Source organism: Protopterus annectens, chromosome 1.part0 (assembly GCF_019279795.1).
Source record: "Protopterus annectens isolate FY-2018-M chromosome 1.part0, PAN1.0, whole genome shotgun sequence".
NCBI classification, from domain to species: domain Eukaryota; kingdom Metazoa; phylum Chordata; order Ceratodontiformes; family Protopteridae; genus Protopterus; species Protopterus annectens.
This window is the reverse complement of record NC_056725.1, coordinates 1,535,841,877-1,535,867,068: the sequence shown is the minus strand read 5'-3', so window position 1 is coordinate 1,535,867,068 and position 25,192 is coordinate 1,535,841,877. Positions and strand designations below refer to the sequence as shown.

The 25,192-nt window shown below is 36.5% G+C and overlaps 1 protein-coding gene across 7 annotated transcripts in view; it reads left to right on the top strand.

The window, feature by feature from the left end:
- Positions 1–25,192, top strand: part of FAM227A (family with sequence similarity 227 member A) — a 1,098,330-nt gene that overhangs the window by 796,580 nt on the left and 276,558 nt on the right. For all 7 annotated transcript variants that reach the window (XM_044067984.1, XM_044067970.1, XM_044067965.1 and 4 more), the window contains one exon: positions 16,094–16,218. In XM_044067984.1, the coding sequence (XP_043923919.1) occupies positions 16,094–16,218 (125 nt within the window). The remainder of the gene's footprint in view (positions 1–16,093; positions 16,219–25,192) is intronic.

Here is a 25,192-nt window from a genome sequence, read left to right as displayed (position 1 = left end):
CCTTTTGGGGAAATGGAAAACCGCCACATAGGATAATTACTCCATCAATAAGACACCCGTAAGAGTTGCCCCAGTAGTCAGGGATCTGAGAACATATATAGACAGTGATCTGGTCTTTGATTAACATTTGACCAAGGTAATAAGAAAATCATTCTATGTTACCCAACTTATAAGTAAGAGCAGGGTATCCAGGTCCAAGAAAGTCCTAGTATCACTTTATTTGGCCCTTGTCAAACCTATCACTGAGTATAAAGCCCCCTTTGGTATGTGCCTGACTAGACATACACAACAGCTGGAATGCCCACAAAGGTTCCTTACCAGGAGACACCAGGGTGTAAACAAATTTTCATATATGGATTGCCTTAAAGCCCTGTCTCTGTACTTGGTTTCCTGCTGGTTACTAACATACAAGCTATCCTCAGCTCCAGCTGTGATGGACCTTTTGCACATCTGCAAAACAAACACCATCAGAGCCATTAGATCCAAGGATTTAAATTTTGCTTGTGACATAAATGACACATGTTGGTAAGACAGATATGTGTCTCAAAGGATTCTCATGCTCTGGAACAGACTCATTATCCATGAGAAGCAGAGTCCATCCCTAACCTTATTTAAACATAACCTTGACCAATGGATGGAAAAATCAGAAATTCACCCCGGGTCTGCTCCCTGTGTCTCTGATAGACAGATCCAGACAGTAATGCCCAAATTAACATACCCCTCAAATAACCTCTGCAAACTTCCTAACATACCTCCTCCTAATAAGTGCCCATGATACACTGGAACACGATTGGGTTTGGTTGCATGGCTAGGCTTATAAAGGCCCTGGTGGTCATTAGCCTAATATATACCTATGAACATATAAACTAGAATTGCTCATTTTCTCTCCTAACTGCTTTCTCAATGATGAGAACAGCCTTCATACCTTAAGAGCTTTGCTTGGGAAGCCAGAGAAAATAAAGACCTCATCTTCATCAGTTTTCACCCTTCTAATTTTAACTGCTTGAAAAAGAATTTGGTCTTGATCAGTGGATTTCAGAAAGTTTTACAATTACTGAATTTGACTTTCTTTCTGACCCATCACATTGACCAGTTCAGTGAAATATAACAGTATAGTTTGTTTGGCAGCACCCAGTGATATATATTTCAAAAGTGGGTTAGCACTTAAAAAACATATTCTCTAAGCATAGAATAAGAGCCCTGTGTCCCTCTGCTCCCATTATTCTCAGATATTTACATATGGATCTTAATTTGAAATCTTAAAGTTTGGTAACAAGAGCACTAAATGGCTCCTTTACTTTTTCCAGAAGCTAACATTTTTAAAATTCATCACAGGTTGTCTCTACCTCCAATGTTGTTATCTCATGTGACTCTGTAAAAAGATAATTACCAAATTCATCAACTTTTTCATTTAACAGACCAAACTTTGGTACAGGGATCTCTAGTGCTTCAACTTCTTTATCAACATGTTGGATTTTCTCTGCCATATTGTGTAGCAGTTTGTACTCCATTTATTCTTCCACCACATTAAAAATACAGCTTTATCCTCCAAACTTCCAAAAACATTCACGGAGGCTCTCAATAATAATCTGCTCAAGCAACAGAGACCTCCAAAGCAGAAATGCAAGCAACCTCCACCTCTCCAACACAACTCAAATGACATACAGCCCGCAGACTCAGTGTGCCACTCAACCACAGCCAATAAGGCAAAACAACGTACCCAACACACTAGTCATAGGTGACTCTATAGTCAGGCACACTGATGTCCCACTCACCAGGCTAAACAAGGAGAAGGTTACTGTCAGCTGCCTGTCGGGTGCCAGGATCTGCCACATAACCCACACACTCAGGTCACTCCACAACAAGTACAAATATGACTCTGTCATTGTCCATGTTGGTGTGAATGACCTGAGATGTACCTTCCTGAACTACATGAAAAGAGACACGGAAGAGCTCTCCGATCTCGTAGCCCAGGTAGGTATGACCCTAGCCCTGAGTAGCATTCTGCCATCACCCAGAATTATACCGCAGTACAAGGACAAAATGATTGACTTCAACAATTGGCTAAGCTTTTGGTGTCATTCTAAAGGGATCCAGTATCTGTCTGCCTGGGATGGCATGGTCGACAGACCATGATGCTTTGCCAGAGATGGCCTGCACCTGTCACCCCTGGGATTCCAGATACTGGCTAAGGTTCTTGCCGCCCCTATAGTGCATTTTTTAGGCAAGGTTCAAATGACAAATTCACCACCGTAACAGGAACAGGCAAGCAAAAACTGAGGGTGATGCTACTCAATGCTAGAAGTCTAAATCTCAAAATGCACTCACTCGAGACACTACTTAAAATAGAGAACATCGATATCTGTGCAGTGACTGAGACCTGGTTCAAGGCTCCAGAGAGCACCCCTGCACTACCAGGCTATAACTCATACCACACTTTTTGGCCATGTAACCTGGACCGGAACACCAAAGGCGGAGGTGTGTCCATATTCATTAAGGATATCCGCACCTCCAGGCTAGTTGCTCAGCATAATGCATCCAATGTTATCCAAGTGCAACTAACTCTGGGAAAAACTGCAATCCAAATTGTAGCTTGCTACAGATCCCCCACCATGCCCCAGGATTCCCACTCCTCTTTTCTTGATGTACTGGAAAATATTAGGGTTCAACCAAACACCCTAATAATGGGCAATTTCAACTACCCCACCATTAACTGGGAAAACTACTCATGTACCAACTCCTTTGCTCAACTCTTTCTGGAATTCATAAACTCCAGTGCCCTGGATCAACTTATCCACACCCCCACCAGGGGCAGCAATATCCTAGATCTAGTCATTACCAACATGAGTGACCGGTGTTCCACACCTGAAGTCAACACCTCATTGGTCCGATCCGACCATAAGCTAATCACCCTAGATATCCACATCCTGCCCCCACCCCCATTAAGGAAACCACAGTAAAAAATGTCTCCAAAGGCAACTTCATGCTTCTTAAGACAGAAGTGGTGAACTTCATGACACCCATGCAGCTGGACAATACAGTTACGACTACTGAATCCTGCACAATTGCACTCTATAAGCACTTACACGAGTGCATGGATCATGCTATCCCAAACAGAGCCAAGACGCTATCCTCCAAAAAAAGGAAGCCAATCTGGTGGTCCCTTGCCATAAACAAACTGTTGCAAAAGAGAGTAAAATCCCATGAGTGGAGAAGCTCCCTGGTTAGCCTCAGTAAGAAGCTGCGATTCCTCATAAAATCCTCCAAAGCTAGTTACGAAAACAAAATTGCCACTGATTCTAAAGACAATCACAAAGCATTCTATAGCTATGTCAAGAATCTCAGTGGCAACACTCAGATCTGCTCTGAGTTACAGCACAATGGTACTAAATATACAGACAAAAATGATATTGCCAACATCCTGGCAGATAGGTTCAGTGCTAACTTTACCCACCTTTCACCCTCTAAAGGGCCCATCTCTATACCGGAAGAATGCAAAGTTCATGTAATCACAGCTGCACAGGTAAAAACCACACCCTCCAAAGCCAAAAAGACAGCATCCATGGGACCAGACAACATCCCAGGCTGCATTCTACATGAACTACATAATGAACTGGCACCCCACCTAAGTACCATGTTCAATTATAGTTCAAGCATAGCCTCACCTCAGGCTTTGTGCCCACTGAATGGTGCACAGCGACGGTTATCCCACTCCACAAAGGGGGAGCCAACACGGACCCCGGGAACTACCGCCCCATTAGCCTGATTAGCCTGGTCTGCAAGGCCATGGAACGTATCATCATGGAACTTATAAACAAAGACATTGGTAATCTCCAAACTCTGGACCCCACCCAGTTCAGGTTTGTAAAAGGAAGATCATGTCTCCTAAACCTGATAGACTTCTTTGAAGCAGTCACCAAAGCCGTAGACAAGAGTAAGGTGGTTCACACAGCCTATCTAGATCTCGCCAAGGCTTTTGACACCATCCCCCACTCTAGAATTATAGATAAACTTGCTAAACTAGGTATAAATCCCTATGTCACAAGATGGGTTGCCAACTGGCTCACTGACAGAACCCACACTGTGAAAGTAGCAGACTGAAAATCCGACTTCAGACCAGTGACAAGTGGAGTACCACAGGGTTCAGTCCTGGGTCCTCTCCTGTTTGGTATCTACTTCTCTGAAGTACAGGCTAACACAGAAGGTCTTTGGCTAACGAAGTTTGCAGATGATTGCAAACTAGGAGCCATAATCGAAACTCCTAACGATGTGGATATCCTACAAAAGGGCCTCACTGAGACAGATGCCTGGTGTCAGAGCCATGGCCACAAGCTCAATGCCAAAAAGTGCATTGTCATCCCCTTTGGTAAAAACTCTGTGCCCATGAACTACAACATAGGCCGTAATATACTTAACATCGAAAGTGTGATAAGAGACCTTGGGACACAGGTGGACAGTAGTCTCTCCTTTGATAATCACATCACCACAGTAGTCAGGAAATCCTTCTACATGGCACACCTCATCACAAAAGGTTTCTCTTCCAGAAAAAAAAAGAGGTCATTGTTCCCCTCTACTCATCACTCATTAGACCCATTATAGAGTACAATGCCCCTTTTGGTATATACCTAACAAGACATCTACAACAACTGGAAAGGCCGCAGAAATACCTCACAAAGAAGATTACTGACCTCAAACAGATGCCCTACGCAGACCGTCTCAAAAAACTTCAGCTTTACTCTGTCGCATATCGCCTACTCATAGGTGATCTCTGCCTAACATACAAAGCTATGTCAAACCCAGAGCTGTTGGACATGCTCCACTTAAATAAATCCCAGTCCCTCCAAGCTACATGCTCTAGGGACCTTAACCTTATCAACACAATAAACAGAACATGCCAGAGGGATAGATTCCTGTCCCAGAGACTTCCCATACTCTGGAATAAACTATCTATCTATATCAAACAAAGCTCCTCATTAGCACTCTTCAAGAAAAATCTTGATGATTGGATGGGAAATAGGAAATTCACCCCAGGGATCACTTCTGTGGCTCTGCTCGACAGTGGCACAGGAAAATAATTTTCTTGTTGGCAAAAGCCAGGGTACCTTTTTGGCTGGGCTTGTATAGGCCCTAGGGCCGATAGCCTAGTACCTACCTATGAACTTATGAATCTATGTTAGACTGAATATGTCCATATGTTGGGAATGCAAATGATCAGTATCAGTCCATGCATTTTCAGCATTAGAGCTAACATTATCAAAGTCTTTTAAAGCCTTTTTTTCAGCCGCAGAGATGCACGTACATCTGTTGCACTGAACTTCAGCCATGTCAGGAAAATCAATACTTAGTTTATGCTGAGATGATTCAGCTGATAAGATAGGACATATTTTTCTTCACCATTCAGGACTTTACTTTGTGGCAGCTGCATCCTTAAATACATGTTAGAATGATTCAGTGACTGCCCTACATTAATTGTTTACTAAGTTGACTCCCCTTGCTCACTGCCAAGTTTGTCACTACTTAACTGTTTTGTATTCAGTGTTTTATTAGACACAGTTGAAGAATTTATCTATCAACTGATTTACATAACACAGCTTTCACAATATCATGGACCTCAACAGGATGGTAAGAGGAGAGTTGTTTATTTAAATGGAGGTAACATAATGTCCTTCATGGTAATTTGTCCAGCACAAAGTTAGCTCTGCTTCAACGTATGCTGATGTGGAGAAACCTTAGAAAGCAGCTTTGGCAGTATGAACTGCTATCCAGTGGTACAAAATAATAATGCTACTGGCCACACATACTAATGAAACATTATTAAAACTGAACACTGAAAGGGAGAGCTGAAAAAATCTGAGTAATTCCCTTGAATTAATTTCCTTCTGTCATCAAATTGTTTAAGGACATCAGTAGCAAATGGCTCAAATAACACATCTTTGTCCAGGGAAGAATTCAAAATCTCAACTTTAACATCTTCTGGTAGGTTTTAAGTATGTAATCAAGCAAATCTTCCCATAAATGAATTTATGAAATTTCCTATGAACTTATGAATCTATGTTAGACTGAATATGTCCATATGTTGGGAATGCAAATGATCAGTATCAGTCCATGCATTTTCAGCATTAGAGCTAACATTATCAAAGTCTTTTAAAGCCTTTTTTTCAGCCGCAGAGATGCACGTACATCTGTTGCACTGAACTTCAGCCATGTCAGGAAAATCAATACTTAGTTTATGCTGAGATGATTCAGCTGATAAGATAGGACATATTTTTCTTCACCATTCAGGACTTTACTTTGTGGCAGCTGCATCCTTAAATACATGTTAGAATGATTCAGTGACTGCCCTACATTAATTGTTTACTAAGTTGACTCCCCTTGCTCACTGCCAAGTTTGTCACTACTTAACTGTTTTGTATTCAGTGTTTTATTAGACACAGTTGAAGAATTTATCTATCAACTGATTTACATAACACAGCTTTCACAATATCATGGACCTCAACAGGATGGTAAGAGGAGAGTTGTTTATTTAAATGGTGGTAACATAATGTCCTTCATGGTAATTTGTCCAGCACAAAGTTAGCTCTGCTTCAACGTATGCTGATGTGGAGAAACCTTAGAAAGCAGCTTTGGCAGTATGAACTGCTATCCAGTGGTACAAAATAATAATGCTACTGGCCACACATACTAATGAAACATTATTAAAACTGAACACTGAAAGGGAGAGCTGAAAAAATCTGAGTAATTCCCTTGAATTAATTTCCTTCTGTCATCAAATTGTTTAAGGACATCAGTAGCAAATGGCTCAAATAACACATCTTTGTCCAGGGAAGAATTCAAAATCTCAACTTTAACATCTTCTGGTAGGTTTTAAGTATGTAATCAAGCAAATCTTCCCATAAATGAACCAGTAGCAGCAGCTCTGGAAACAGTATCAGCAGAATCGTAAGATCCCTTTAAATGGTGTTTAGTTATCTGGGAATCAGACATAAATTAAGAAATTTAAAGAAGTTTTAACCTTTGAAGTAGTAAAGTTAACAGTTAACTTTCTTGTGTTCTCAAAAGAAACCTCTATTTTAACATGCGAGCCTGGCAGTTCCAACTTCTGAAATTTAAGGTAACAGAAGAATAAACTCTCTTCACAAACATGTCAAAAGCTTTCCCATCCTTGGCATAAGAAATCGTGTTAATATTCACAGTGTGCTTAGCAATAGAAGACTTAAATAAAGATATCACTGCAGGATCTTATTTAGGAGTTAGAGAACAAGAATTTATGTGTCTGAGCTACTTTTGTATAACCTGTCAAACATTTTGGTGGCAGAGGTTGGCTGTCAAGCATGATGCAAGCTGTTAAGAAAACATCTTCAAAGGCAAACAACACAGAAGGAACAGCTATAGACTGAGAAAAATCCAGTTGAAAAAAATCAAAATACTTCTGCTAGGGATTAAATTTTGTTCCCACTGAAATAATTCTCACATTTTGTTAACAGTGTCTGTAAAATATAATTCTTCTTAACTGAAGGATCGCACTCTGTTCTCTCTGCTCATCTGACTGGAAATCCTTGTCAGATTTAGGGAAATATTTTTCCTTTTCTATTACAATGTAGTGAGGAATCAGGATTTAAGAAATTAAAAGCAGATGGCGATCCCCATAGCAAATTCTAGTAAATCTTCCTGTAAATAGTTAAGAAATAGGCGAAGAAACATTTTAAAGTTTCTGCTTTTTCTTCCTGAGAGACTCCCTTGAAAAAGACAGACCCATGACATGAGCATTTGGCCTGGATATCAGGTACCTTAGCCTGGCAAAGTAGTAATCCTTTACCAGCTCCTTCAACTGAGCTTCACAAGAGTAGTTCTCCCTTACCCAATGAGGGCAACCGTACAATCAAAGAAGAGATGCCAATCTCCTGGTCCTTAGTAGCCTGGTCCCTCACAAGGAGCTACACCCGAGTGACCAGGATCAAAAGATGGATGGTCCAAGGAACAAGTTTTGGCCCCAGCAGAGTCACCCGCCAGTAGCTGAGATAGTGATAGAGCCAGCCAGACACCTAAAGACTCCCTACCACTTTTTTCTTCTTGCAGACTTAACTGTAGAGGGCGACAATTGCTCACTGTTCAAGTCGGGAAGGAAACTTCACAAGCACATGGTGGAGAATGAGTGAGTCAGTAAATCTTCTGAAAAGAAAATGAAGGTTCTGAGGTAATATCTTCCATGACAGCTTTCAACAACACCAAATTCAGCTCCACAAACACACTTAATCTACACAAACAGGTAGCCTATGTCAATAAAAAATGATTATTACATAGTTTTGCCATAGAGGAATTATATAAGTAAAAAAAAAAACTCAGAAACATGACAGTCTCACACAAAAAGCATTTCCTAGCATATGACAATGACATTCACAGAAAAAAACACAATTTTCTTCAGAAAAATTATGTAGTGGAAGATTTTCTCCAGGTGGGGACTTCTCTGCCTAGCCTTGAAAGGATTGTTAGTCTACCATCAGATCTATGAAGCTCGTAGAGGCAAAGCACTTCAACAGTCAGAAAGGTCTGAAGCTTTTGGCACCAACTGCCTTTTATATGTCTTTGCTTGAGCCAATGGCAATTTGGGCATGTGATGGGAGCCCTAAAGCTTTGCAGCGTGGCTGGTGGTCATATCCTAGTTAAGGATACAACTCATACAGCTTAGGCTATTGCAACAGTGATCTAAATGTTGACCATCTTTTATTCTGAGATTCGTTATGAGATAAATGACTGAATGCTCAAACAGTAAAGGTACTAGATACATAAATGTTTTTTCCATACTTATCTCATAGCCTAGAGTCCTGATGAAATGGCAAACTTTCCATTCTGATTAGAAGTATACAAATGAACACTAGAAAGATCTGGCTTATGTAAGTTATACAAACCCTGCCTATCCATCAGTGCTTTACATACCCTGACAGCCTTATTTGTGTCAGCAGCCTCTGTAACAATAGACAGTCTATTTGGTTTTAAAATATCCTTAAATTGTAAGAAAGCAGAGGCACTATGTACTCTGCAGCAGGGAGGTTTTGTTATTTGTTTGTATCTGTCTCTTTCAGGTTAAGATAGCTTACCTACAGGACGAATACAAATTTTCCCATATAATTCATTGTACCATTAAAATAAATACTTATTTCTTTTCTCTGGGGAAGGTTTTAACATTTAGAGGAAGAATTCTCCCTATCCAAATCCTGGAAGAAAGGGGAATGTATCTGTTTTAAGCACATTCATTGTTGGTAGATGTGTCAGGAGAAGATGTACATCTCCTTTTTCTTTCTTCAACCTCCACAGGTACCTGGAAGGATTTACATCCCTGTTGTTTTAACTCATTCCCACTAATGCCATTTTTGAAGTTTGCACTCTAACTTCCAATAACTACATCCTGAGCCTTTTCATAAAATCATGTTTTACCTTCTCGGTTCAAACAAATGTTCATATATCTAGAACTACATATTGCTAAAGAAGTATAGATGGTAAATGGTTCACTGCAGCCTAATCTTTACAGTGGTAGTATTAATTATAGTCTAGGTCTTAAATTGGATTTTATAAGTCAAAATAAATGTAATAAATATCAGTTTTTGTAATGTTTTATAAACAACTTAAAATTATTTTGTAACCACACAAGTACTGACATAATGTCAGTAGCAATTTGTTCATTGAGCTGTCAGCTTTCATATAAGGCTAAGCAGTTATGCTTATGTTATGCTTATATTACTTAATTGTTGAAATATTTTATGAAATATGAAATGATGCTAATATAAATAAATAGTACATGAACAGCATGTAATATATGTATAGGTGCACTAAAAGTCAAGTATCAAAAATTAAGATGTGTATCACCCAGCAGGATAAAAGTTCTCTCATCAGTCTAAAAAAACAACTCAGAAGACAAAGTCTATCAAAGCCAAATTTGAGGTAAATTTACAACCACAAGGCATTCTTTACCTATATATGCAATCTCAAACACAATACACAGTTGTGTGCAGAGCTCATTGTTAATGGAGCCACCTATATTGAGACAAAAGATGTAGCAAATCTACCAGCAGACAAATTCAGCTCTAACTTTACCCATGCCCCTTCCCAGCCTCCCGTCATGAAATACCGTCAAATATAACTTTTCCTACTATCACCAGGGAACAGGTCCTCAATGTTCTCCCTCTAAGGCCAAGAACAGTGCATCGATGGGCCTCGACAATATGCCAAGCTAACTTCTAAATAGCGTGAAACATGATCTGTCATGCCCTCTGGAATCACTGTTTAATCACAGGCTGTAAACAGGCTTCATGCTTCCTGAATGGAGAACAGCAACCATGATTCCTCTGCTCAAAGGTGGTCCATCTGCAGACCCTGGACACTATAGACCCACAAGTCTCACTAGCAAAGCCACAGAAACAATTATCATGGAAATGATCAATAATGACATAGGAAATTAACTTCCAAGATGGCTGTACATTGAGTAATAGCTTAATTCTGGCTGTTCCAGTGTGGAAATAGAAACTTAGCAGAGAGAGCCAATGGCACTGGATTTCTGAGTAAATTTCAGTAACTAACTAGTAAATGCACTGTCTGGATGGCAGGAAAAAAAGAAATACTTGAAGGAAAATCAGCTACAAAAGGTGATGAAAAAACACTGACTGTAGCTGTTCAGCAAAAAGAAGTGCTAGCTCCAGACATGACTTCCATGAACCTTGGAGAAAGTATAAAGCAATTGTATACAGATTTGACTAAAATAAATGAAACACTGGTGGAGTATATCAATTCAAACAATAAAAGGCTGGAAAAAATGGAAGAAGCTTTAAACAGATTATCAGATGAGATAATAAAACTGCAAAACTCAGAGGTCAAAATGAAGAAAAGTCTGGCTGAATGTGAGACTGCACAAGAAGAGGTGTTTCAAAAAATAATAGAATTAGAGGACAGAGCACATAGAGAAAACCTGAGATTTCCTGTTATACATGAGAAGCTGGAAGGAACAGACTGTATTAATTTCATGAAAGCACAGATAAGCAACTGGACTGGTATTCCACATTAGGAATTGGTAATTGAAAGGGCACATCATGTGTACACTCCAAACCTGGCTATAATAAAACAACCTACACCTTTAATAGTAAAAATGCAATCTTACCAGCAGAAGGAGTTGATTCTGACAAAACTGTGGCAGAAGGGCAAAGTACTAAAAGTGGGAGACAGCAGAGTGTTTGTTGAGATTGACTACTCATTGTACAACAGGCAGAAGGGAAATACATTTATTCCATTATATATGGAATGTTTAGAAGAAGGCATGAGAGTCAAACTGCTGTACCCAGCTATCTTCAAAATGTTTTTCGCTGGTGGGAAAAAACATTTTTTGATGAAGTACATGCTAAGGAAGAAATACAAAAGTTTGACCAACAAAAAGTGAGCTGTGAAACTGAAGGAGATTCTGCTTCTTGTTCTTCTGGTAATAAAGATCACAGAGGAACTGTGCCAGTGAAACCTTTCCCAGAGTTTCAATGGAAAATGCTTGACAGGGTAAAAGCACAGGAGTTGACTAGAAAATTTGGGAGTGCACTGGAGATGAAGCAGAGACAGGATAGGGGAGATGGAGATGAACAGGAATGGAACAGGAAAATCTGGAAATATTGACTTTTTGTACTTTGTTAAACTTGTAGGCGACTCTAAAGCATATGCCCTACTTTATGTCATTAACATTTAGAGACTAAAATCAGTAACTTGGAAACTAACAAATGTGGGATTACAAAGCAATAATTATATTTGTGAAACAGGACAAAACATGAAAACCAGAAAATATTGAACTTGTTTGGACTTTGTTAATCTTGTAGAGGACTTTAAATCATATGCCCTACCTCATGTCATTAATGTTCAGGAAAATACTCAGGAGAGGGGAAGTGGAGAGAGAGCGTTAACTGTAAGTAAAACACACATTTTCAACAGTATTATTTAGTGGTGCATGATTTTCTCTGCATGTTATAAAGTCATTTTTTGTCATTTTTAAGTGTAATGGGGATATTAATGTAAAAAGGGGCTTCTGTTTATTATTTTTGTTCCTTCTCCCTTCTTCTCTCTTTCTGCTTGTTCAGTTTTAGAAACTGCAGGCACTACAATGTAAAAAAATGGATCTGGTTAAAAGAGCATGGACAAAAGAAAAATAAGTGTGTTCTTTCTCATTCTTGCATAGGGGGATGACTGTGTTAAGTCCATTAGCTTTACATACCAAGAAGTTTTAACAGAAAGCAAGAAAATGAAAAATAACAGTGAATATTATAATGTCTTTTTTCTAGTAAACAGCCCTGTATCTGGTTCTCATGTCATTAGCAGGGAATCTGATAAAGAAAAATGCTTGGAGAAAATGTTTTCTAAAAGCATTCAAGTATTTATCCAGCTGTGGGAGCTATAAAGGGAAGGCAAAAACCAGACAGCACTTAATTGAATCACATGCTCTACCATGTATCTTAGTATGGATAATCTTTCTTTCTGTTTAGCTCGAGTCTGTGTGTGGCCGTCAGTTTAGAATTTTTGTTCCTATTAAGGGGTAAAACTTCAGTGTTTGAAGATTTGCATATTTTTGTGTGTTATTATTAAGTTAGTAGGTTTTAAGGGGCATTGGGTATATGTGTGTATTTGTATGTGAAGATTTTCAATAAAACAAAAAGTTCTGCAAGATGTGACATAGGCTCAAATGGAGGTGACAAGAAACAATTGTAATTATGATGGCTACCAAAAAAGCAATTATTAGAAAATGGAAATCAAAGTCTAAGCCAACATTACTGGAAGTATTGAAGACAGTAAAAGAGATAAAATAACTGGAACTGAGATCTATAAATAAGGGTAGGAGAAAATTACATAGGAAAAAAATGGGAAGTGTGGGATCAAGACATGTGGAGATGGAACGAGGTTTAAAAGAAGGCATGACTTGAATGGGCTTTGTAATGGTTGACTAACAGTGACTAGATATGTTAAAAGTGATGCACAATCTTTGCAGCTATGGTTGTGTCAGCACGGTTTGGAATGTATAATATTTGCAACTGAGATTGTGTCAGTATGGTTTATTTTCATTTATATAAGTATAACATGGCCTGTGTCATACATGATAATTTAATAAAGATGTTGCTTGTTTTAAAAAAAATAATGACATAGGAAACCTTCAGACACTGGAACCAACACAGTTTGTTTTTTCAAGGGCAGGTCATGCCTATTCAGCCTGGTGGACTACTTTGAGGAGGCAACCAAAGTAATGGCAAGGACAAAATGGTTCACACTGCCTCCCTTGACCTGGCTAAGGTATTTACTCCATTCAGGCATTGTTGACAAACTCAAGAGGTTAAGCATAAACCCTTATTTTATCCAGTGGATAGCCAGGTGGCTCACAGTCAGGCCCAGGAAGTTAGAACGGGGGAATCCACTTTTACTAAAAGATCAGTCACCAGCAGAGTCCCTCAGGGATCAGTCCTGGGACCATTTCTTTTTGGCATCTACATCTCTGAAATCAAGACCAATGTCAAGGGCATCTGCTCACCAAATCTGCAGGCAATTGCAAATTAGGGGCAGTCATACAATCCCCACTGACACTAATGTTCTACAAGAAGGGCATATTTAACTGGTGTCAGAGCCATGGACTGAAACTAAATGCTAAGAAATGCATAATGGTATCCTTTGGGAAGTTATCCACTCATGGTAACTATCATATTGACAACACACTCCTAACAGTCAACCCAGTAGTCAGGAACTTGGGGCGATGTGTAGACAATAATCTAGCCTTTGGTAAAGATGTGTCTACATTAGTGAGGAAATCATTTTATGTTGTGCACATTATAAACAAAGGTATGGCATCTAGGTCCAAGGGTTCATTGTTCTATTGTATTTAGCATTCATCAGACCTGTCATTGAATATAATACCCCCTTTGGTATATACCTACCCAGGCATATCCAACAAGTGGAACATCCACAGAGGTTCCTCACTAAAGGAATACAGGGTGTAAATAGCACATCCTATGCAGACCACCTCTAAACCCTGCTCCTTGATTCTGTCTCCGGCAGGCTGTTGAGGGGAGATCTATGTCTGGCGTACAAGGCATTGTCAGGCCCCACTCTGATGGACCACCTGCATATCCACAAAACAAATAGCACCAGGATTACCCATTCTAAAGAATTAAACCCTGCCTATGATATAAACAGGACCTGCTGGAGAGAGATATGCATCTCAGAGACTACCCTTTCTCTGGAAATGGCTCACCGGCCATGTGAAGCAGAGTTTCTCCCTAAACCAATTCAAGTGTAATTTAGACAATTACATGGGGAGCAGGAAATTCATCCTTGGTTTGGCATCTGTGTCTCTAATGGACACAGGCAGTCTGTAAATGGTTCGTCTTGCAGTCTCCTGCTTGTAAATGGTTAGTTTCCCAAGCCCCTGTTTACACTTACAAATGGCATCAAAACTTGATAAATATTTGGGATACATGACTAGGCTTAAAAAGACTCCAGTGGTCATTAGCCTAGTGCATACCTATAAACCTATAATTGATACAGTTGTGCTGCCCATCATCTGTTCTTTACAGTGAAAACTTACACTACCTTGTATGTAGCATGTTTTTCCGTTATTAAATATATTAAGATAGTAACAGAAATCTGAAATGTCACTTGGATGATCCTGAAGAAATGCCAGGAAGCATTACTGTAGTATAATGTTGTTTCCTCTAAAATATTAAAATAATCTCTAGCAAAGGTTTCATAGTCAAAGGAGAGTTGTGTCAATACAGAGGACAAATAGGCTACTACACTGAGGGCCTAAACTGATGATAAATAAGCAGAGAAGCATTATGCTGGCCTAGTGTTCAAATCTTTAATGATGAACTACTTGTATTTCCTTCACTATGTCACCAGGCTGAGCCTGAAGATGTTCCACAAAGATTAACAGTCTACCCCAGCCAACAAACAAAATAAAATAAGCACTTGGACCCAGCATGGTCTCAGGTAATAACAATGAAGTTGATAAGGTATTATTTTTTTGTAGCACCAAGGTTGGTAAGAATTTTGGTACATTAGAAAATGACTTTGTGTGCCTATGTTTAATTTGAGAAATATTACCCTTATCTGAAAAACTTCTAAGGTTGTCAATTTTTGAAGTCCTTAAGAACCTTTCATGAGTCACCTTTTCCAAATGTTATAACTTTATCCTTCTTGTCTTTATTTTTCTGTAGCTCCCTCTTATCATCTTTAAGAAATAAAATGCAAAATGATTAAATACATTATTGCATTTATGACTGTTATTTTAGTCTGTCATCAGGCTATTATATTCCCCAAACTGCATTTATTTGAAGTCTGGTTGAAGATCTTCCAAGAGAAACAGTAATTGTTAAATCAGCTTAATCCAGTATGTAAAATTACCCTGATGTTAATGCAGGACGTGAAGCACTGAAATCTGCAAGAACTAATGAATGCCGATTGTATATAAATGCCTCACATAACTACAAATGTTTTGTGGAATGAAGACATGGAGCTAGCTAAGACCTTCATACTGAATATAGCATTGCTGATAAAATTCTGACTTGAATAAAGAAACAAGTAACTAAGAGTACTCAAATGTATTGAATTATTGTTAGAGAGAAGCCCCATAAAAGGTCTTCAAAAGACAGACACTTTCAGTAACATAGATGTCCACCCAATGTCTTACAAGAAAGTTCTTCTTTTCTAGCTTGTCATAAATGCAGAATATAGTTAAATTTGCAGATAGTATTTGGATGACATTACTAATTATATATAACTTTATCACTTGCTGACTTGAATGGTGTCAAAAGCAGCATAACACTGCCATACATGGTACTATAATGCAAGGCTGGTGTTACCCTAATGCCAAGCATGCCATGTTACTTTTGGGAAAATAGGCTGGTGATCACAGAACCAAGGTTATGTATATTGTTAAGTATACAGGTTAAGTATTTTTATACTGTTGCAAATCTCTCTTGCAGGCATACTGTTAAGTTCCCTCACACAAATGCACCATGGAGTTTATTACTTTTTCTTGGACAGTACAGAACAATGTATGAAAATTGATACTTCTGTTTTTCTATTCTAGGATTAACTCTTTCCTTCCAGCCGACTGAAAAAGCCATCAGTTCCTTGGTGCCTTTAATAGATGACCCAAAGTCTCATAGAACTCAGAGACTGCGCAGTATCTCTCAAACTAAAATGCATAGCAAGGTGAGCAATCGTAGAGAGGGTTACAACAAGGAACAGTACACACTAGTAATAGATCTTTCTCTTTTACTTTGAGATGATTTTTCTTGCATAAAGCGAGACTCTACCTTTCTGATCCATTCAATTATCCAAAGCAGTATGGTTTTGAAGGCAGGTTCTCCAAGCTAATTACTCCTGAAGTAGTAAGCAGTAGCCATAGTAATGGCATAATTGTAATATCATATTTTTTGAATTTTAATGGTGTAGTAGTAATTCCATACTTTAATATTTTATGTTCCTGCAGTACTTCTTTTCATACTTATGTTGTCTCCTTCATGTTGTTTTTTTCTGCCTACATTTGAGTTCTTCAGGAATAGACTTCCCTATGGTCATTTTGAAGGTTCAGTTCCATCAATCAGCTCTGACCCTTTTCTTATTCACTCACTATAAGTTTAGTGGTTTGAGTCTTGCAGGAAATTATTCACATTCTAAAAAATTTTGGCTATCATTTATTTTTCTCCAAGTGAGAGCTGCGTCATTTTTTGCTTGAAGCACCTTACCCCTCACCCATTTCTTTTAGCAATTTGTATATAACCTTAATCAAAAATTCCTGAAAAAGAGATATCAAGATATGAGGGGCCTGCTTCTAGTTTTCTCACATGAGCAGGCTTCCCCACCAAGAGTCCAGGTCAAGATAATTTAAATTATTTCACCACACAGCATACTAGTGAAAAGACTTTGCAGTGCTGACTCAAATACCAAATACCTAGTAAAAGAAGGTGAAACATTTAGAGATCACCTCTCTTGAGGATATGCCCTCTATGTGGGACCTATTTCAAGCATTAAAGTCATAAAAGACTTTCAGTCCTTGTCCTCAACATGGTTTAATTTTAGACAACCAATCCTACTACAAGTTTTTCAATTTATAGACCCAGTGTGGTTTAATCTGGAGCAATGAAAACTGAAAGACTTTCAGTACATGGTCCTAGTAGGAATTTGGAAAAAAGTTCATAGACTAGATGCCTTGACCCCCATGCTTTCTATGTTCATGCATTTTGTGCAGGACATAAGTGTCTGCCTGTTAATTTGAGAGGATGGACAGCTGAACACTTGTTGAATCTGCTGAATGTGCTATATTAAACTTGTTTATCTTTGTATACATACAAAAATATAACATGTCATAGATCAGATCAACAATGATTACAGGTATCCAAATACAACCATATGTACACATATTATACTTTATTTTTACTGTATGTAGGTTGCACTTCGCCCTGTATTACTATTTGTCTCTTTTATTTTGATATTATTCTGCACTCTGACACTCAATACAGCTGACATTCATAGAACTGTGAACAAGCCTAGGCCATACTGTCTATGTTAGTAGTGGATTTCTGACAGGCATTGTAGTCAGTCAGCTTTTATTGTTATCACTTCTATCTTCTACTTACCTTTGGATATGTGTATTTGAATATATTTAATTCAAATGGAATTAATTTTGTGTTTGTCTTCTTTATTTTACCAGTGAATGGTTACCTATGGATTTTACTTTGTATTTCTGTAATTTTTACTATCAGCACACTATCTTAATATAGCATAGCAAGGATATAATGATATGTTGTTACCTTTGTCTGTTACTGTAGAGCAGTTATGTAATTTTGGTGCACTGTTTCTCATTTTTACATATTGACCATTTCAGCCATTTTTGAGACTTTGAATGAGCACAACATGCCTGGGGTTGGGAATATAGCCTTAGTGAACTAGAGTTTGCCCTGGAGTGCTAGCCATGTTGGGGTTAGTTTGTAGATTCATTGGAACAGTTATCACCTGACTGTGTGTTTCTTATGGATTTGTTGTGAATTCATCATCTCCTTTTTTTCTCAGTTCCAGGATGTTGGCCTTCTTGCTCACATTTCTCATCATAGTTATTTTTTTGGTGACAACTTATAGAGCTTGACAGTACTTTGATTTCATTAGATGATGTACAAGCCTATTTACTCTGGGAGCTTGAACATTTGCTTTATTAGATTCCCCTATTTAGTATGGATCTAGAAAGCATTCTTTCTATATTCAGTAACGTCTGCAATGTTCAGATATGGTAGAGTTGACTAAAATACAGTACTAGCATTTTTTAATCTATCCAAGTATATTTTCTTTTTTTCCTCAATTTTTTTTTCAAATACATTTGAATGAATTCCATTGTATTTATACATAACATCTTAAATAACTATGTACACTATTTACATTAGCCTGACACTATAACATATCTTAATGTATACAGTTACTTTATAAGTATGTCCAATCCATTATCAGAGTGTCTGATCAATTATTGTATAGTGTCAATCAAAGATAAGACTTTTCCCCAAGGGTTGTTGATAAATGGCTTTGGATAAATTCTTAGTTCTTTAATTTTAATTTCCAATAATGCTGTGGTTTTCAGTAGGCTGTAGAAGTCTTCCAAACTTGGTATTGTGTTTGTATTCCATCTTCTTGTTATACACTTCCTTGAAATTGCAAGTATGGTCCATACTAGATACATGTTTGACCTATTCAAATGAGGACCTTCATTCACATTTAATAAAACAAGAGCTTTAGTTAAATAAAATGATTCATTAAATAAAACTTGTAGAAAGTTATTAATACCATTCCAAAATGGCTTAATTTTAACACACTCAAAGAAAATGTAGTTCCAGTCTGCACTGTGTACTTGCTCACATCTCCAACATATTCCTTTTATGGAAGAATTAATTTTACGGATTCTATCTGGGGTTAAGAATGCTCTGTGCAAGCATTTCCAATTAAAAACTTTACAGTATTGTGTAAAGGATGTATATTTTATTGATAATAAGATATTTGTTTTAATATCTTCAGTTAACTATATTGAGTCTCCTTTTGTTATATATTTCCAGTATGAGGTTCTGGGTGTTGTTTTATAGTTTATCAAGATTTTGTAAAATTTTGAAATACTGTTTCCCATGTCAAAGTCATTATATATGATGTCATATATGTATTTCTTAAATTTAAGTATTTCTTTAAATGAAAAATTGTTAATTATTCTACTTAAATCTTGTGAATATGACAGAATACTCTGTAAAATTAGCCAGTCCTGTTGCAAAATTTTGTATGCTGTTTTTATTACTTGCACATCTAAAACTTTTAGTTATTTGATACACTGGAGCCAACAAACCAATCCTTTCTGTTCCCAGGAATTAATCATTTCTCTATATATTTTATGTGGAAAGTTCTTTGTGACTATAAATGGTGTTAAAAGATCAAACCAGATTTTTAAATCTATGTTTGCATTAATAATTTTCCTAAATGAGTCAATGTAATAATTAATCATACGTGTTTTAGTGGGTTTAGTTATGTTATATTGCATACTAATACATAATATGTGCCATGGCAAATTGTTTTTATCTGTTATTTGAATTTCTTTTTGTAAATCAAATTCATTTATTGGTATTAAAGTTAGTAATTCTTTCCAATTTGCAGAGTAATTTGGACTTATTCAGTCTGAGATTATTTTAGATATAGATGCTTTTATATATGTTTCTATATCAGGAAAGTTTAATCCTCCCTGTTTCCATGGTCTGATGTGATGTATTAAAGCTATTCTGTTTATTTTGGGACACCATAAAAATTTTATTAGGCATGAATCTATTTATTTAAGTATATTCCTTTCTGGTAACAGTTGTATTGCCAAGGCTATATATAGGATCTTGGGCAGTAAAACCATTTTTATTAACTGTAGTCTATCTTCAAATGTTAATATTATTTTGTTCCATTTTTCCACAGAGATTTTAATAGTATTGATGATATTATTGTAGTTTTTAGACTAATTCATTATTTTCCTTGCATAACTCAATTCCTAGATATTTTAAGGTAGATTCTTGTTTCCCTATGATGTGATCCCGCTTAGTCTGCAGTTATTTCGTTTTATTTAAAAATAAAAATATTGATTTTGATTTATTGAAATGGAGTCCTGAAGTTATGTGAAATTTGTCAATTAATATATCTAATTCTTCTAATGTCTCTTTTGTATTAGATAATGTTAGTAATATGTCATCAGCAAATAGCATTACTTAAGAATTGTATTGTTCATAAACATCTATTCCTTTGATTTTTATATTGTTATGAATTGAGTCTACCAATATTTCAATAGCCAGAGCAAATAGAATCAGTGACATGAGACATCCTTGTTTAGTGCCCTTTGTTATATGTATAGATTCAGAGGTAAAAAGACCTAACTTGACATACGCTAAATTATTTGTATGTATATTCTTTAGGAGATGAACAAAGGATGCAGGAAATTCAAATACCATTAGGATTTTGAATAAATAGTCCCAATTTAGGGAATCAAAGGCTTTCTCTATATCTAAGCCAATTATGAGCATTTCTTTATTTTCTTTATTAACATAATCTGTAAGATAAATTATCATTTTACTATTGTCATGTGTGTGTGTCTATGATATATAAATCTAGTTTGATCATTATTTATTGTTTTGGATAGTGGTATTTTCATTCTGTTAGTTAATATTGTCATAAATGTGTTATAGTCATTTAATAATGATATAGATCTATATGAGGTACAGAGGTTTGGGGATTTGTTTTCCTTTAGGATTGGTGTGATTAAGGAATATCTCGAAGAGGGTGATATTAAAGCTTGTGACTGAATTTCTAATAGAGTTTTATGGAAGAGGGATAGTATCTTTGAAGGAAAAAGTTTATATATTTCCATAACTATGTCATCTATACCTGGAGCTTTATTATTTTTACCCTCTTTTATTGTATCTGTAATTTCTTTGTAGGATATGCGTCCTTGCAGATCTATTTTAATTTTTCTGGTATTTTTTTATATTAGAACATTTTTCATCTAGATTTAATTGATCAATATATATATTTTCATTTTGGAAATGTTCCATACAGTGATTTCTATAGGCATCAAAAATGTCACCTATATCTGAGACATTTTTCCCTTTCTTTTCATGGAAGATACTTTTAATATTATTAGCTTTTGATTGTATTTTGATTTTTGTGGATAAATTATGTAGATATTTGGGAGAAGTGACCAAGGTATTAATTTTTCGTTTTTCTAAAGCTAAACTAGTTTTATGTGTTAGAATTTCATTGTATTTATTGCTTAATACTTCTACTTTCTTTTTCATCTCCAAATGATTTTGATTTTTTTCAGCTGTTACTGACAAAAGTTTATATTGTAGATCTAATAATTCAGAATCCCATTCTCTGATTTTTTTTATACCAAGTTAGGGTTTTACCATATATGTAAGCTTTTAATGAGTCCCATATCATTATTTTATTTATCTCTGTGGTGTAATTAATATCTAAGAAGAACTGTAATTCAGATAATAAGGGTTTGAACTCTTTAATTTTATTTGTATAAGCTGGAATTCTGGAGTTAAAGATTAATGGTTTGTACCCATTTTGAAGTTTTAGTATCAATGAACTGTGGTCTGAAAAGGGGCAGGGAGTTATTGAGAAATTAATGATTTTAGAGTGTAAGCCATGGGCAGCAACTATTTTATCTGTTGTAGTTTGGGTACCAAATCTGTGATCTTGATGGGAAAACAACAAAGATTTACCTTCTTTAAATGTGAAAGTATCTACAAGATGAAATGATTCTACCCACTTGTTAAAAGCTTTTGATACAGCAGATGTACGCAGCAGTCTTTTATTTGTAGTTTCAGAAATATCAAATATACAGTTAAAATCTCCTCCTAATATTAAGTTGCCTTTATAATTATTGGAAATGAAATCCAAGTGTTTTTTAACAGTTCCTGTTCCAATGCCTGGGAACCAGTATAGATTGGCTGGGGTCCATATTCTGTTATTATATTTAACTATTACTAATGCCATAAGGCCTTCTTTATCTTCATACTTATAAATGATTTCTGTGTTAATCACATTTGTTTTCCATAAAATTGTTACCCCTTTTGTCTTTGTCTTTTACGTGGATTGTGCCAATATCATATATTCCTTAGGATTCCATTTGCAATTGTCATTTGTTTTGAAATGAGTTTCTTGAAGGAAGACAATTTGTGCTTTGTTCAGTTTTAAATATTTCAGTAGATTTGATCTCTTGCTAGGATTGTTTAAGCCATTGGTATATAAAGATAATAAAGTTAAATCCATCTTAGGTTATTTAGACTATGTATTTTTGTTTTAGTTTGACTATTAAACATTTTCCTCTGATAACTATAAAGTATATGTTTGAGCTTTTAAAGGAAATTATCAGTTTTATGCTTTGAGTGTTTACCAATACAGTAATGTTTTGGTCAGGCATACTAAAAATGTTTTTGTGAAATAACAAATTTAAATTAATAAATGTTAACAAAACTAAGATTCGCACTAGCCATGGAATGAAAATCATTCCTAATCTGATGGATAAACCTAAATCCGTCAGATTATCACTCATGCCTTGACAATCCAGAACATCTGCACTTCATAAATTGAATTATCATATGGAGAATATTCGTAATAGGAATAAGCAATATTTATATTATTTTGAACAGATATAGTAGTATTGTAGATTAGACAGAATTCTAATACAATATAAATGTCTACTTATTGTATAAGCAATTAATATTTACATGAAAGATAGATGACAAGCAGTTCAATCATACTAAAGTAGGATGTATCATATATAAAACCTCAGTAAAAGATTATAGCACACAGTTATTTAACATATTCGCCCTTATTGGTGAAGTCTTTCAGAACGTATTACTTAATGTAAATAGATGGTAATAATATTTATACCTAATGTTTATAATACAATGCATTTTACTGGATATATCAGAAGTTATATTTCATTGTTTGCCAGCATTTAAGTAATCACTTTGTTGCTAAGTTACTTAAAGCATCGTTTGTTTTATGTGAATATTGATGAAAGTTAATGCATTTTCTTCTGTTTGTTTTCTGTTTACTGCATGTAATTGTTTCACTTACTACTGCTTTATTTTAAGTGCATATTATCCTTGTCATAGATATTAATTTTTGCTGGCATTTTGTGGCTGGAACTGTTTTTCTGTATGCTGCAAGTTATTGTTTTATCTACTATTACTGCTCTACTTAAATGAATATTATCCTTGTCATAGATATTGTTAATGTTCTGCTGGCATTCAGTTCGACCTCTGAGGTCTAACACTATGTCAGGGGCTGCAAGTGCTTTTTTAAACTGAACCCGTGCATTCCCTTCTTATATTCCTTTTGTTCTCTGCTCCTGTTAAGTCAGGGCTTTATGTATGAACCATGTTACTTGGCTGCATGTGGTTTTACAGTTATTGTTTCTATTTTTATTCTGCAGTCCATTTATATATTTTAGCTGTTTTTGTATGAACTAGCATTATTCGTTTTCAGTGTTTATCTGCAATCTGTCTACTGATTGTAGCTGAGGTATAACTGAACTATTATTAGAATGTTATTGCTAAGTAATTTTGCTGCCTAGTGTTTGCTATACACCCTGAATGTCATTTATTTATTTATTTATTCCAGTTTGATAACCGGGGAGGTCCACTGGGCACGGGGAGCCTGTTTTCAGTGGAGGCCTGGGGAGAAAAGCTCCAACAATACATAGTTACATGAATAATTACTAAGAAACTTTGCATTACTGACAAATAAACAGGTAGCATTCATAAAGAAACAAACAATTATAATTTTGTATAGGTGTAAAAGACAGGCAAATGGCCTTGAGGCTAGATTTTACAGTATAGTTATAGATACATAATACAAATGAGCAAGGTTAGCTAGGTGAGAGGTTAACCAGGACTAAAAGTGGAGGAGACCTTGAGAGGCATAGGGTGAAGAGAACAGTTGCATTTCCTGTTTGATTAAAGGTGAGAATGAAGAAGAGTTTTAAAGGTTTCGAAGTTATCGCAGGTCCTAAGAGTGGAGGGAAGAGCATTCCATTTTTTTGGCTAAGGTGAAGGAAAGCAGAAGTTGACCAGCTGGGCGCTTGGGTTTGTGGATGGTGATTCGGTTTTGGTGGGTAGATCTAAGTGTTCTATGGGGAGTATATGGTTGTAGGATATTGGATAGTGCAGGACACTTGGTAGGTTGGAATAGTAGTCTATAGGCAGTCATGATTTGGAGAAAGTCAAGTTGGTTATGGAGTTCAAGCCAGTTTAATGAGTGAAGGGAAGAACAGTGATGAGAGGAAGATTTGGCTTTGGTAGCAAATCCAGAGATTTTATTGTAACATATTTCTAGTTTGGAGGATAGTGAGGAGGATAAATTAGTAAGCAGATGGGGTGCCATACAGTAGAGAGGGACGGAGATAAGTAGTGGCGAGAGTTAGTCTGGTAGCAGGAGAGAGGAAATGGTTGTTTCTATAAAGTAGGCTGAGTTTTATGTGGGTTTTCTTTACGTTTAGCTGGACATGAGTATTAAATTTTAGGTGTTCATCAATGGTTACACTAAGAAGTTTGGCAGAGGGAACAACCTCTAAAATGGAGTTGTTATGGCTGATTATTTGGAATGAGTTTTTATCAATAGGGGAGGACTTAGAAGGAGAGAATAGACGGATTTTAGTTTTGTTAGCATTTAATGAGAGGTGATTTTGGAGCATCTAGTTTTCGGTAGTTGAGAAGGCTGTTTGTGTCAGTAGTTGCAGATTTGTTAAGTTGGAGGCGCAGCAGATCAAAGTAGAATCATCAGCATATTGAACAATTTTAGTATTGGGTATGGCCTTGTAAAAGTTGTTAATAAAGATGTTGAATAGAATTGGGCCAAGTATGGATCCTGGGGGTACTCCAGTGGGGGTAAGACAGAAGGCGGAGGTGCCCTGGCCCCATTTGACAGCCTGGGACCTGTCGGAAAGATAGCTGGAGAACCAGGAGAGAGTTTTGTGGGAGAGATTGAGATTACATAGATGATTTAGAAGGTGGGTGTGGGAGATGGTATCAAAAGCTTTAGATAAGTCCAGCAGAACTGAGGATACTAAATTACTGGAGTCACGGGCTAAATTGACAGTATGTAAGAAGGA